The following is a 14691-nucleotide window of genomic DNA, read 5'->3' on the forward strand; positions in this document are numbered from 1 at the left end:
AGTTAAAAGCAGATTTCTGAAGGGACATCTGAAGATTATCAAGCAGTTCTGGTTGAAATTCCTGCAAGGTTGTGGATCATTCTTCTGTAGGTGACTTGCTTCAGATCATGTAGTCAGTATTGGGCTTCAGCCTGAAAATACCTGGTACAAGCATTTCCTATCAAACTAAGCTTAGGCCTTAGGCCCTAAATCCAATCTTTAATTTAAAAAAGATTAAGGAACAGATTCTGCTTTTGATTGCATTAATGAATTTCATATAAATGGAGGCAGAACTTGGCTCAGTAGAGCTGTAGTTCATAAGACTATTTCACTGTTTTAATGTTACATTAAACAGAGTGGCATCCAGGCAGCTTTAAATACCACCCCTTGTAATCTGCAGAAACCAGTGCTACCGAGTAGCTTTGCCAGTGCTCTGACCTGGCCGTGCAGGTCCTTGCACACCATTATTTATAAACTGAGTATAGCCCATGTAAATTAATGTTTGCTAATGTCTGTACTTTAGTACTTGTCCCTTGATCTGTGACTCCCAATAAATTGTTGTTTCTGAGGTTTGTTTCACCACAGTTTTCATCCCAGTATGTGCAGAAGGCTGCCCTGCAGTGCTGGTGGGTTCTGCAGGAGAGCCCTGAGCTCCAGCCTGTGCCAGCTGTGCCAGGCTGGAGAAACAAACACACAGCAGCAGCTCCTGGGTGCACTCCTCCCCAGCAAACACAGGATGGCTCCCGGGCTGTGCTGAGCTGTGTCTGCCTTGTGTGCTGCTCTGTTGGAGCTCAGAGAGGCCCCTTCAGAGCAGCGACTGTGTCATCAGCAATTGGACCCTGGTGAGAGCCAGCGCTGCCGCTCTGTGTCACTGCAGTGCCACCAGTGCCAGGGTCAGGGCTCTCAGGGCTGGCACTGAACACACCTTCAGCGTGCCCTGCAGCCCGACCAGAGCCTGCTGCAGGGATTCACAGAACCCACCGGCTGTTTGCACATGAGAAATGTGGCAGGGGAGGCACCGAGGGGAGCGCTGGGGGTGTCACCTCTCCGGTGTCCCTTGGCCTGTGCCTCCCTTTGGACACAGCTCTGCCTGCTGGGCCACCCCACCGGGCTGTGCTTCACCAGGAATGCAGGGAGAGACACAGCTCCAGGCCTCTGGATCACAGATCTAGATCCAGATCTCATTCTGGATCAGCATTTCCTTCACGTGGATAAAGTGCAGCACCTCACTCTGGGAGCCCAGGCAGCCCTTTCCGAGCACAGAAGCCACCAAGGTGGTGAGTGCCACCTCCCAGCTCGGGAGGGTGCAGCTCCCTGCCGGCAGCAGGGCTCTCCCCGGCAGGTGATGGCAGAGCAGCCCCGGGCTGCACAGGTAACCCGGGATCCCAGCGCTGGTGAAGAGAGACCCCTAATGTTGGCTCTGGACACAGCCAGCCCAGCTGCTGCTGCTGCACCCAGCACTGTAAATTCATGGATTTACACCTTTACAAGCAGCACCTTCTGCCGGTGCTTTCCAAACAGCTTCCTGCAGCCACGCATGCCTCTGTGAAACAGCAGTGGGTGCACCTAGCCAGTGGTTCTGTCCAGCAGTTACAGCTCAGATTGCTCTGCAGGAGCTGGAGATCAGCCCCTCCTCGGGAGCTGCACAACCACAGCCTGCACCAGCCCTCACTGGGCAGCACTGGCACCACCAGGACAGGCCAAGTCCACGGCCCCAGGGCTGCAAGAACACATCACCAAGCCAAGGAGCTGGGAAATTATCTAAAAATATGCTTTTTAAACAATGTACTTAATTCGCAAAATAGAAAGGGAAATGCTTCTCTAAGCTGGTATAAATGTCTGTTACCAAAATGTCCACATTAAACTGATAGCTTTGAGCTGATACCCAATAGTTAACTAAAACTCCATAATTAATCCTTGGTTTCATCCACATCCACTCCTCTTCCCCATTTGAAAATGTGCTCTGATTGATACTAACTGAACATATACCCCTTATCTCAGTCTCCACAGCAGCACCAAAAAATCTAAAATAAGACCTCTAACCACTGTATTCTTTAGCAATATTTTATTAAAAATAATCACCTGTACAAATATAAAATATCCCCACAAAATTAAATTCCCCATATTTGTTTTTTGCTGCAAGAAAAATATGTGAGGGAAGGTCAGGGTGCACTTCTCCAGTAACACTGGTGGATGCAGGAACTCTGTTTGGACTTGGTTTCTTAATTATTCTGTTTCATATCCACCTTTTATCAAACTTTTTTTTAACAAAAAAGAGTTTACTCCCAGCTCCCCAAGGCATGGAAACACTGCAGATTTTTGAGCATTTTCTTTGAAAAATAAGTAAATGAACTAAGAAAGCTTGTCACTTGCTCTCCAGTTCCTTAGGGGTGTGTTTCACCAGAGGTTTCAGAGGAAGGGCTGGATTCTGTTAGTGAACACACTGAAATGACCCAGTGTGCATGACCAATCAGGTTAATGACTGATAATTACCACTACAACCATCAGGAACTGCACCCCAAGCTTTACAGCCCACAGTGCTGATCTGTAGCTTCACCACAAGACTGTTCAAGCTGGAACATACGGAGGAATAAGTTCATTATTCCTAAAAGGAAAAGGCAAAACCAAACCAGAATCCAAGAGGCTTTAGAAAACACCCACAACTCCTTTAATAAAACAGCCACTTGCTGTACTCCTGTTGTTCCCAGCTTTACAGTGCACCAGGCAAGTTTGGGAGGCAAACCGGGAAAATGAGGGGACACAGAAAACCAACAGTTCCTCTGCAGCTTGCTTGATTTTCTGGGTCCGCTCTCTGTCGTCAGCACTGGAGTGCAGCAGTGTAGCAGGAGAACTCTTTGAGAGGCTGGAGCCTTCAGAAAGTGACAACCTTGGGTCGCTTGGGCTGCGCTCTCTGCGGCGCCGGCGCGGCCGCGACATCCTCGTGGTCCGCGCTCAGGCCGGGGGTCCAGCGCCCGACTGTCACCTGCTCTGCAGGGACACAGGACAGCAGTGCCAGGCCCGCCCTGCCAGCTGCACAGCCTGGGCTGAGCCCCAGCAGGGCAGCACACCCAGCACTGCACATGTTGCCTCATCAACATTAATTTCAGCTGCAGAGTGGCCTCCTCTGAAAACACAGCCGGGGATTCACCCGGTTACCCCTCACTGTGCCCAGGTGAGACCCCACCTGCAGAGCTGCCCAGCCCTGGAGGAGCCCTGGGGCTGCTCTGAGGCAGGGCTGGGACCCCAAAGCCTGGGCTGGGCTGAGCCCAGAGCCCAGAGCCCCGTGCTGGGCTGAGCCCAGCATGGGCAGCAGGGCAGGGGGATTCCGCCCTGCTGCCCATGGGAAACGTCACGGGAACCCACATCAGCCTCTGAGCACTGAGGCTGGCCCAATGTGCCTGAGGAAACTGGAATCTGTAGTGCCTGAGCTCCTTTGCCAGCTCTCACCTGTCTTCCTGTACCTGAACATACCCTGCACAATGCACACATGATCTTAAATATCACAATTCTCACAATTCCTGCCAATGGTGTCACAGTTCCAAGAAACTCAACTGCTTTTAGCCAGAGGTGCTAGTTTTGAAAGAAGTCCCTTGGGAAAATAAACAGCACTTACAGCCCTCATTATGGATGCTAAACCTACCAGAAAAAGGTAGCAAAAGAATCTACTTACAGCCTTCTAAAACTCAAGTGGGCACAGCCTTGCTACTTGCAAAAGAGTTTGGGGAAATTTCAGAGTCTTTTGGTGTCATAAACTTCTGTCATACCAATTCAGACTGAATCTGACCCATTCTAAACTGGCAAAGCAGTACATACCTAGAATCCTACATATGGTCTCAGATCTAAAAATATCATTAATGTAGGATCAGATATAGAGAATGCCATAAATATTTCTTACATAAATTTCACTGAAGTGGCTTATTATTCAGTGGCACATTAACTAAATGTCATAGAAACAAAGTAGAAAAATGCACAAGTGTATCACTCTAGTAACAGGATCATTCTTCAAACCCTTTTTGGATGCTTTTCGTCCTATAGGACAGTGGGGGTTTGGGGTACCTAATTTAATTTTTCCACCCACATGGACAGCTGAGGAACATGTAAGGAAGCAGCTCATTAGCTGTGAATCCAGCAGGACAGATCTTCCTTGTCCTTGTCCTGGGTGCCTGACACACCTGCCTGCACACATCACCGCCCTGCACCTGGCACTGGGTTCAGCTCCAGCACTCCACACCACTGAAATCTGCAAAAAGCAGCAGCCAGTTCTGCTGTACAGCTGCCAGACTGTGAACAGCAGCAAATTACTGGCCAAAAAACCCCCCAGATTATTTCATATAGCTTTCAGATACACACAAGTTGAACTTTCCGTTTAAAAAAAAAGAATTATTTTAGTTTTGCACTGCAACTTGCTGCCTCCTCCACACCCTCCCTGTTGCTGTCCCAACAAAAGGTCACCTCTGCTGCTTCCAAGCCCTCTTCCCACAGCCTTTTCCCTGACCAGAGCCATGCAGAGCAGCAGCTGAACCCTGCTGGACCCACAGCCACCCCACAGCCCTGCAGCTCACCTGCGTTCTGCTTCTCCGGGCAGTCTTTCTTGAAGTGCTCCACAGAGCCACACAGTTTGCAGCCCCCACCTGTTCACACAGAAAGTTGTTACTCACCTGAGGGGAAAAACCACCATAAAACACCCAAAAAACACCCAACCCAACTCCCTTCCCGTGTCTGTGAGGGACAGAGCTGTTTGGGATCACACTGTGCTGTACAGCATCACATGCCACAAACTCCAGCCACTGCTCACTGGGTATTTCTGATTTGCTGGAAGCTCTCTTTTTGAGAAACAGGCTGAATTCTGCTGAAATCCACACTCAAATGAACTTATAAAATTGACAGGGGCTCCTGAGAGGCGGGTAATCCAACTGCAGATACTGAGATGTGAAATTCTACACAACACAAAATCCCACAATACAAACACTTGAAAGCAAGGTGATTTTTGTTCCACTTCAGCTGTGCTGCAAGATCACCCTCTGGAGTTTGCCAAGACTCCACATTTGTGCTGGGAAACACCAGGAGATGGAATGCTGGTTGTTGGAGCCAATGGAGGAGGGAAACCTTCACTTAGACCCCATTTCTCATTAAAGTTACTCAGACTGAAGATGCTCTCCCTTTAGTGAGAGCCCATGTTTTGTAATTCCCAGAATTTTAAGCTAATGTGTAAGAATGTTCCTGCCACCTACTCGGGTGCATGTAAATACACACTGCCTACATGCACACAGGATTTTGTTCCTTGGTGCATGTCCTGATGCTGAGGCACAAGCAAAGTCTCACACTTTGCACCTCATCCTGTGATTTAATACTAAACCTACCCTTAAAACAGAAACCCACAGGTAATTATTTGACAATGAATTCCCCAGAATTACTCTGCTTTTACTGAAAGATACACAGGAATTCCTTTTAGTCACATTCTCATTCTCTTGCAGAGTTACTTTGTTCTGTGTCAGGTAGGAAGGACACAGAAATTTAATTTCACTAAATTTAGTGAATCAGAACACTCACCTTCAGCATACAACCCCTTGGGATTATCTGGACATGACCTTGACAGATGTCCCATCTCACCACAGATGAAACACTTTGCATATGGAAATGGCCCTGCAAAATTCCACAACAGGGTTTATGGTCCACATCAAAACCCTGGGGAAGTCACAGACCCAACACAGTGCAATGACAAAATTTTAATCACTTCATGCTATAAATTACTGTCAGGCTCCCTGCTAATACTGCAAAAGTTAAATTTCTAGCACACAAAGCTTCGGGGTCAGCACTCAGACAATTCAGAGCCAAGCACTTCTCTACAGCAAAAATTCCTGAGACCCACCAGCAGCTGGATCCACCTTGGCTCTGCATTTGCTGAGGTCGTGCTCCGTGGATCCGCAGCGGTAGCAAATCCCCGTCCCCATGTCTTGGCTCTCCAGCACTGCAGGACAATCAGCCACGCCGTGGCCAGGTTCTCTGCAGTGGAAACACACCTTGGAAGAGGAGAATCCAGTGATGAATTCTGTGAGTGGCACTGAAAACCTGGAAATCCCAGCCTCACAGGGCCTAAAGAGCAAACACCATTTTGTCCCCAGGAAAAAGCAGCCAGGAAGAGACTTTATGCTCTGCCATCAAACCACAAAACATGGACACTTTTCTCCTTCAGCCAGCCACACACAGCTTCATGAATCACACATGGAAATTAGTTTCACCCAGGAACCAAGAGGGGCTGGGGAATCCTCAAAGGGGCAGGGGGAACAGTGCTGAGCCAGCAAAGCCATGCTAAAGGCTATAACTGGAGCTGAAAGCCACCTTTTGTTCCAAACTTCACATCTTTCACCTGTGCCAGGAAAGGGCTGAGCTCTTGATGAGCCCCACAGCAGCACCACCACAGGGAAAGAGAGAGAGCTGTACCTCTTTTAACAGCGTTGTGGGAAAACGACTGGGAGTTAAAAGGGGAAATTTCAGGGGAAAATACAGTGGCTACTCCCTGGATGGGTCCCCCCCCACACACAGCACAATCCAGGCAGGACTAACAGGAGGGTGGAGCAGGGCAGAGACCCCACAGTCCTGCCAAAATCCTTGCAGAGGAAGGAACCTTGCAGCTGATCAGCCACAGAGCAGCCGAAAGGCAGGGGAGATAAAGGAGGATGTTCTGTGGGATCAGCAGCTGGGGTGAAATCCCTGTCTTTGGACTGAGCACATCCCAGCCCAGGGTTGCCCTGAGCGACCCACTCCCCACGTACGACCACCCCTAACTAAGATGTGTGACTGAAATCACTGCATCTCCACCTAAAAGTAAACTAGACAGTACAAAAGTGAGTTAGGAGCAGGGAAAAGTTTGGGAAGACTCCATCGTAATCTGTGGGATCAGCTGAACCTACTGTCTCTTCCCCACAGAGTGAGGACTGTGCACTATGTGAGCTTTACTAGGAATCAGAGCTTGTTATTATTGCTTTGATTAGACTGCTTTGGACATGCTGTCACGGGCATCCCCCCAGCCTTAACCCGACACAATTTATTACAAGGTGTGTAACTGTGCTCACTGTTCCTGCCAGCTGACACACTCCCCAGACGCTGAGCAGAAAGGGTTTCTCCCTTTCTCCCGTGCCTGCAGGGCAGGACTCACCATGGCGTTCTTCTTCCTCTCCTGCCTCCTCAGCCTCCTGCTCTCCCGCCGCCTGTCCTTCCTCCGCGCCTCCTCCTCCTCCTCCTGCTGCTGCTGCTGCTGCCGCTCCCCGCAGTACGCCGCGAACCCGTTCACGTCCTGGTTCTCGTACTCCTTCTTCCTCCTCCTGCTCCGGGCTGCCCGCGGCGGCTCCGGCTCCGCGCCCGGCGCCAGCTGCTCCCAGGGGGTGGCGGGCAGAGCCCGGGCCCCGGGCGGGGCGCTGCGCCGGGCCCAGCGGGTCATGGCCCGGAAAAGGCTCCGGAAAAGGCTCCGGAACAGGCTCCGACACCGGCTCCGGCACGGCCAGACCGCGCACGGTGATGACGGACAGGAAGAGGAGGAGGAAGAGGAGGAGCGGGAGCCGGGGCAGGCGGAGCGGGAGCTGGGCGGGAGGCGGTGCGTGAGGGGCTGTGGAGAGCCCGCCATGGCAGGGACCCCTTTACACTGCCCCAGGCTGCTCCCAGCCCCAGTGTCCAGCCTGGCCTTGGGCACTGCCAGGGATGCAGGGGCAGCCCCAGCTGCTCTGGGCACCCTGTGCCAGGGCCTGCCCACCCTGCCAGGGAACAATTCCTCATTGCCAAGATCCCAGCCAGCCCTGCCCTCTGGCACTGGCAGCCATTCCCTGGCTGCTGTCCCTGCAGCCCTTGGCAATTGTCTGTGTCCATCTTTGCTGCAGCCCCTTGAGGCCCCGCAAGGCCACCCTGAGCTCAGGCCAAAGCTTCTCCTGCCCAGGTGAGCAATGGCAGCTGTGGCAGCCTTTGCTGCCAGCAGAGCTGCTCCATGCCTGTGCCCATGCTGGAGCCTCCTGTGGCCTGGCTGCAGCAGCTCCAGCTCCTTGCTGGGCTGGCCCAGGGCTGGGGCAGCTCTGCAGGTGTGGGCTCACCTGGGGACAGTGAAGGGTGACCGGGTGAATCCCCAGCTGTTTTCAGAGGAGGCCACTCTGCAGCTGAAATTAATGTTGATGAGCCAAATAATGCTTCCACCTTGCCCCAAACCAGGCTGCTGCATCTTGTGTTTTTAGCATTTCACTGGATTCCCATTGTGAAAAACGCCAGTCGCTTGTTTTTAAAATTTTAAAAGTTTAATAGGAATGAAATGGTTAGAAAAATAGTAATACAGTTAGACTAATAATAATTTGGACAATTTGGATTAGGATAATATGAGATAATAGAGACAAAGAGTTACGGATGTCTGGGTACCTTTTCTGGGCAGCACGGGCCCGAAAAAGGACCCACGTTAACAGAGGATTAACCCTTAAAAGCAACAGCCTGTTGCATATTCGTACACCTCATCTGTGATGCATAAATTCCATTCAAACACAGGATTCTGTCTGGTCATCGTCAACTTCTTCCTCTTAACCCTAACAGCACCCTCGACACGGGAAGAAGTTCGTTTCTTCTGATAAGAGGACAAGGCATTCTCTGAAAGATTCAGGTGTCCTGTGGCTGCTATCTCACTGCAAGTCCTTTCTTTAAAAAAGTATCCTACATAGCATCGTTTCTATTTTAACATTTTGTTATAACCTAAAACTATATTTAACACACTACTTAAGAGAAATAATACAGCATCACTTTCTAACACAACACATATAATATTCATTTTAATATTTGCGAAAAGCCAATCATAAAATACGCATTTTTCACACCCATGACGCTTCCTGGTTGGTGTTATAAATGTATGTGCATTGGACATACGCTATATAAAACATATAATGAATATTACACTTCCTCCGGTAGTTATCCCGAACATTTGAGTCTCCCTAGAGGAATTCGCGGATTTTGCCGATTTTCCGAGGTTTTGAGCCCACTAGAGGGAGGTGTGCACAAGGAGTTTTCTACACTGCACCGCTGCCTGGCAGGACGAGCACGTGTTTAAGAGCAATTAGCCCTGACTGCAGATAAATAAATAACTTATGAATGCCGTTTAAAAGCCAGGAAATAAAACCCAGTATGTCCAGTATGTCTTCTTAAAATTAAAACCACCTCCTTTGCTGGTGTAGTTACAGCTCAGCCACAGCATGAGGTCCTTGTTGCTCCTGCAACTTGCATTCTATCTGCTTTGATGAAGTCCTAAATGTGCTGTCCTGTCTTTCCCAGCCTGGAATTTTATATGTGTGTGTATCTAGGCAGGATCAGCCACCCTCAAGATCCAGCTTTGCAGGCAGTGGAAAAGGGTGTTTAACACCTTCCTGCTCAATCAGTCAGACAGCATTTACCTCCAATATCACCTATTTGGCAGAGGCCACACCTGTTTAAATTTGCACTGGTGTGGGATTTGTTCCAGGTTGACATTACTGGGCTGGGAGCTCCCCAGGGGAGTTATGAGCAAGCCAGCAGCAGTGCAAATAATTGTAACTTCTTTTTTTTTATTATTTTTTTTTAATTTTCCTAAGAAACAGCAAACTGTCCGAACACAGCACAGTGTTCATACGTTCATGATCCTCATACCCCAAACAGGAGGTTTTGTCTGCTGAAGGGGTACCAGAGGCTGTGGTTGCCCACACACACAACTGATGTTATCTTTGTTCACTCTTCTTTGCCTGTATGGTTTGGGTAGTTAATTGCAGAGCGTCAGGGTGACATTTTCCTGGTTGTTTTAATCTGAATGTAAGCCTGGGAAGAGAAAGGAAAATCAGGCCCTGTTCCCTCTTAAATTCTGTTACATCTGCAATAATCTGAGGCTCCTGGGCAGATGGTTCCCTTTGATTTATTCTCCATAAGATGAACAGAGTGCTTAGCATTTACTGCTCTGCTTTCTTGTCAGTGTTAAATGATTACCTATGCTATATTTAATCTTCAGGGAAATGTTTAAGTGCCTGGATGAACTGAAGCCTTTGAAGGTTAAGGTCTGTGGTCAGTTATTTTATTGGGCTGCTTTCCACTGCAAAGCTGCTGTTTGTTATTCTTGTATCAAAATGACAATCTGAGAAACTGGCTCAGGTGGGAATGTTAGACATGCACTGTCAGGATACCACAAGAATATTCCCTGATTTCAGCTTTAGGTGGCTGCCTGTGGAGCAGAAAACACTGTTTTCTCACAGGAAAGTGTAATTTTGTTTTTTCCAGAAAACCACAGTGAGGAGATGAATGAATTTAAACTGGATTTGCACAGCACTTCGCTTAAGTTTGTGTCTTCAGATCACAAAGTTGTAATTTCTAGGGTTGAAGGTATGGATGAACAAAGGAGGAATGGGTTATCCTCCTGTTTGGATACAATCCTTTTCTGCAGGATTGGCTGTATTTTGGAAAACTGCTGCATTTCACAGAGAAAAGGAGAAGGAACAGGCTGAAACTGCAGGCAGCAGCAGAGGTACAGATTCCTTGGCAGAGGGATCAGCAAGGGAGAGTGCTCAAGTCTTTTCAGTCTCATTAATTTCTTATATTCCTCTTGGTCAAGAAAGGATAAATTCCTCATTTCTACAGAAAAATAAAAATAAATACAAATAATTTTTTAAAAATATGCCAGTAGTTCATGCAGGTATGGCGAGGTACCAGGTAGATTATCAGCAATTTCAAAGCCCAAATGCTGGTTCAGAAAGCAGAGCATAAAACTGGAATGAGAGAATGAGAGCTAAGATACCTCTTAAAGGTGTACACTGAAAACTTACAGCATATTCAGAATAGACATAAAGTAGATAAAAATTAACTGGCATAATTTATCAGCTTTTTTTTCCCCCTCTGCTGGGTCCACCTAAGTTCCCTGAACAGTGAGTAGATAAAAAAAATACTTTAATTACCCTTGCTTACTGATAGACTTATTACTGTAATATAACTGATATTGTCTTATTAGGAGCCCAAATATTTTTGTGTAATAATTTAGAGTAAATTAAAAATGTGGTATCAATCATCAGCACTAGGCTGGGCAGTAGGTGACTCTGTGCCCTCTTGGGAGGTTTGGCTTGGTAGGACTTCTGTGCCATATGCAGTGCATTTTGGTGTTTCCCACAGGCATTTTTGCAGGCAAAAGAAGTGACTGTTTAAGTCTTTAATCTTTTAATTAAACCTCAGGGTGAAGGCAGACCGTAAGAGGCATTGCAGGAGAGAGATGAGCATGCAGCTCTTAAATTGCATTCCAGTGAATCTCATTAGTAAAAAAATTCTGCATATAAATATTAGCTATAAGTCATTCCTGATGTTATGTGCTCCCTTCTGGTTTTGATGTTTCCAGAGAAACATTATGTCAGGCACGCTCAGGTGTGTGTTGATCCTGCAAGAGTGACAGAGTCGTGAACCTGCAGAGCTCGTTGTCAGTTTTTGTCGGGGCAGCCAAGGATTTCAGGTGTGAAGTGTCACATGTGAGATCAGGTACACCTGCTGTAGCTACAGACTGGTTTGGGTTGGGAGGGACCCTAAATCCCACCCAGTGCCAGCCCTGCCGTGGCAGGGACACCTTCTCTGGGAATCCACAAAATCAGAGGTTTTGGGAAAGCTGCAAAAGGCAGGCCTCAGAGACAGCAGAACTGGGATTGGAGCTAAGCAGCAGCCATGAGATTGGTCAGCAGAAAAATTATTTAAACTGTAGAAAAGGACAAATAGAGCAATGGTCTGTGTATTAACGCTTGTCTAGAATAGCTCTCCAAGCTACAGAAAGTTTATCTAGCAAGATATTAGGAAGGTTGAAGCTTAATAATGGAGCTCTGTGTGTTGTGTTTGAAGGCTCACAAGCAGGTATTGCATTTGAAATAAGCAAGCATTGTTTAACCACAGGTACCTGTGCTTACAGTGGTTGGACAGAACTACTGTCAATATAGAATAGATACTGTACAGATATAAATACTGTCAGTGTGCTTGTGCCTTGTGTGATTGGGCAAAAAACTCATCAAGTGAGTTGTGCCATTGAGTTCTGTGTCTGCTGCCTGGGATGTGAGCTGCTGGCAGCTTCCCATTGTCATCACCATGGAATGAGAGTGATGCTGGAAAATCAAACAGCTCAAGGCACCTTCCCTGCAGTCCTGTCCTGTTTGGGATTTGTGCACAGACCCAGCCAGCGACACCTCCCACTGTGCCAGTGTCCAGCCTGGCCTTGGGCACTGCCAGGGATGCAGGGGCAGCCTCAGCTGCTCTGGGCACCCTGTGCCAGGGCCTGCCCAGCCTGCCAGGGAACAATTCCTTTCTAATATCTCATCTCAAGTGGCTGTTTTCTCTGGTCTTGTAATGGGAAATTCCTGCCCAGTTCTCACTCTTCATGAACTGCCTAATGGAGCACAGGTGGGCTTTGATGGAGCTTGACCTGAGAGATTATTTCTGCTGATCCTTAGTTGCTTTGTCAAGAGCATTAGAGAAGTGCTTGAGGCATGGCACATAGCTCCTGGGGCACGTAATCAAATAAATTTCAAAGATTTATAGAGAATCAGAGTCTATCAGCAAAGAGTTTTATTGGCAGAAAAGGGGCTCAGCAGTGCAGTACTTGTGCCATGGGGAAAATAAAAATGAGAAACAAGAAGTAGCATTTTATGTCAAGAGTTAGTGCACAAACCCAGCTTTTGAACCTTTAATATTTTCTTGTTGAGTCTTTCATTATCTGTATGCTTTTCTTCCTTTGTGTGGGCACACAGCCTTTCAGGTTGTTTGTTTCCTGCTGCAGTATTCAAGGAGCAGCAGGAAACAAACTGTGCATGGTGCATGGTGCTCTGCTCCACAAGGAGAAGTTCATTCTCCTGAACATATCCCCGTGGAGCAGAGCGGCCACCTTCCAGTCACTGTCCAAGTTTAATTTAAAATATTAATTAGGGATGTGGCGTGAAGAATGAAAGCACATCATTCATGTGAAGCAGCTGAGTTGCTGGCTGCATAGAATCATGGAGAGAGAGAGAGGTCTCAGAAGTGGAAAATGTGGATGACAACAAGCCTTTGCAAAATAATCCCTGTGAGGAGGAGTGTTTTGGTTGTGAGGGACATGCTTGGAAGCCAGCAATACAGAGAATGCCGCAGTTGGAGCAGGGCAGGGAGTAAGTCATACCTGGGTGTTCCTATTTTGTGCAGACTCACAATTCCCTGTCTGGTCAGAGCACAGCATGGCCAGGGCATTGCTCTGGGTCATTTGCTCATCTCAGGCATTTTGCAGTGGTTGTTTCAGCCAGGGATCACACCTTTGTGTAGGCTGGGGGTCTGGAGGGGTTCTGTCCCAAAACACCCACCAATCCTTCCCCAGCCCCAGTGTGGATCAGAACCTTGCTCCCTGGGTTCTGGGTGTCTCTGGGTCTGTTCCAACATTTGACCACCTTCACAGGGCAGAAACCCTCTCTAATAACTAACAGGAATTCCTGGTGTCCCATTCTGAGTCTGTTGCCTCCTGTCCTGTCACTCTACATCCCAAGGACAGCCTTGAGCCTGGTTTCCCCTGCTGCAGACAGTGGTGGGCATCATTAAGATGCCCCCTTAGCCTTCTCCTGCCAGGCTGTGCCTCTGCTGGACCCCACGAGGTTTCCAGCAGCCCATTTCCACTGTGAAATGCTCTCTGAAGGCAGCTCTGCTCTCCGGCTCTCATGTAGTACTGTCACAGACACATTTTATGAAGAATCCTTTCCTTAGGACGTTTTCTCCTGAGAAGCTGAGAGGCCTCAGGAACAAAATGTAAGCAATGATTATCTGCTGCTGTGGAATGCAACAGGTGCATCTGTGATTGGTCTCGTGTGGTTGTTTCTAATTAATGGCCAATCACAGTCAGCTGGCTCGGACTGTCTGAGGTCACAAGATTTTATTATAATTTCCTTTCCTTTTCCTTTCTTTCCTTTCTGAATATTTCCTTTTCCTTTTCCTTTTCCTTTCCCTTTCCCTTTCCTTCTTTCCCTCTCCCTTTCTGAACCTTTCCTTTCCTACCTTCTGGTGAAATCCTTTCTTCTATTCTTTTAGTATAGTTTTAACATATCATTTTCTTTTAATATCATACATATCATAAAATAATAAACCTGAAACATGGAGTCAAGATTCTCATCTCCTCCCTGGTCCTGGGACCTCTGCAAACACCAGCACATAGTTCCGTCAGTGGACTGGCTGGTAAGTGATGCACCTCATCCCCCAGGCTGTTAAAGGCACTGAAAGAGCCACCAGCCCCACAGCAGCCCCTCAGGATTGCTGTTAGCAAGGGACAGCCCACTGGACATTCTGCTGCTGCCCATCAGCAGGAGAAAAGCAAATACAGGCTAAAATTTGAGGACACTTGGCCCACAGCTGGATTTAGTGTTGACCTGAGAGTTTTGGAGGGCTAACAGTGAAGCCTTTCCAGTTTTGCTTATTTGCCTTCTATGTAAAATCAGCAATAGTCTGATTCCCTCCCCCAGAATTACCATTATTAACTACCATTTGGAAAGCCAGCAGCAAAATGCTAGGGAATGTGCCCAGCATAGATGAGGAAGTAACAGTAATCACACGGAAGCTCCAGCCTGCTCTACACTCAGCAGCTCTGCTCCTCAGCTGCTGATTTTCAAGAGCAGCTAATTCACCATCTAGCTCTCAATTAGCTTCCAATTGTGACTTTTAAAAGTCTGTAGCCAGTTATGGACCAGCTATCCAGCCACA

The 14691-nt window shown here is 47.9% G+C and overlaps 1 protein-coding gene across 1 annotated transcript; it reads right to left on the bottom strand.

Annotated features, from left to right (window-relative positions):
• Window positions 1-2064: 2064 nt before the first annotated feature.
• Window positions 2065-7488, bottom strand: ZCCHC9 (zinc finger CCHC-type containing 9). The gene is made up of 5 exons (XM_030968728.1): window positions 7136-7488; window positions 5849-5999; window positions 5530-5622; window positions 4542-4610; window positions 2065-2967 (listed from the first exon to the last, which is right to left on the bottom strand). Exons 1-5 carry the CDS (start codon window positions 7415-7417, stop codon window positions 2852-2854), a joined length of 711 nt encoding a protein of 236 aa, XP_030824588.1. The 5' UTR covers window positions 7418-7488; the 3' UTR covers window positions 2065-2851.
• Window positions 7489-14691: the final 7203 nt, after the last annotated feature.

This window comes from Camarhynchus parvulus, chromosome Z, assembly GCF_901933205.1.
Source record: "Camarhynchus parvulus chromosome Z, STF_HiC, whole genome shotgun sequence".
Lineage (NCBI taxonomy): Eukaryota > Metazoa > Chordata > Aves > Passeriformes > Thraupidae > Camarhynchus > Camarhynchus parvulus.

What these genes read in the sequence shown, in the direction of transcription:
- ZCCHC9 (XM_030968728.1), bottom strand. Translation starts at nt 7,417, where the DNA reads ATGACCCGCTGGGCCCGGCGCAGCGCCCCGCCCGGGGCCCGGGCTCTG. An exon ending in AGAGGAAGAAGAACGCCATG is followed by an intron (nt 6,000 to 7,135) that starts GTGAGTCCTGCC and finishes TCCTCTTCCAAG; the next exon opens with GTGTGTTTCCACTGCAGAGA. An exon ending in CCCGGAGAAGCAGAACGCAG is followed by an intron (nt 2,968 to 4,541) that starts GTGAGCTGCAGG and finishes GTGTCCCTGCAG; the next exon opens with AGCAGGTGACAGTCGGGCGC.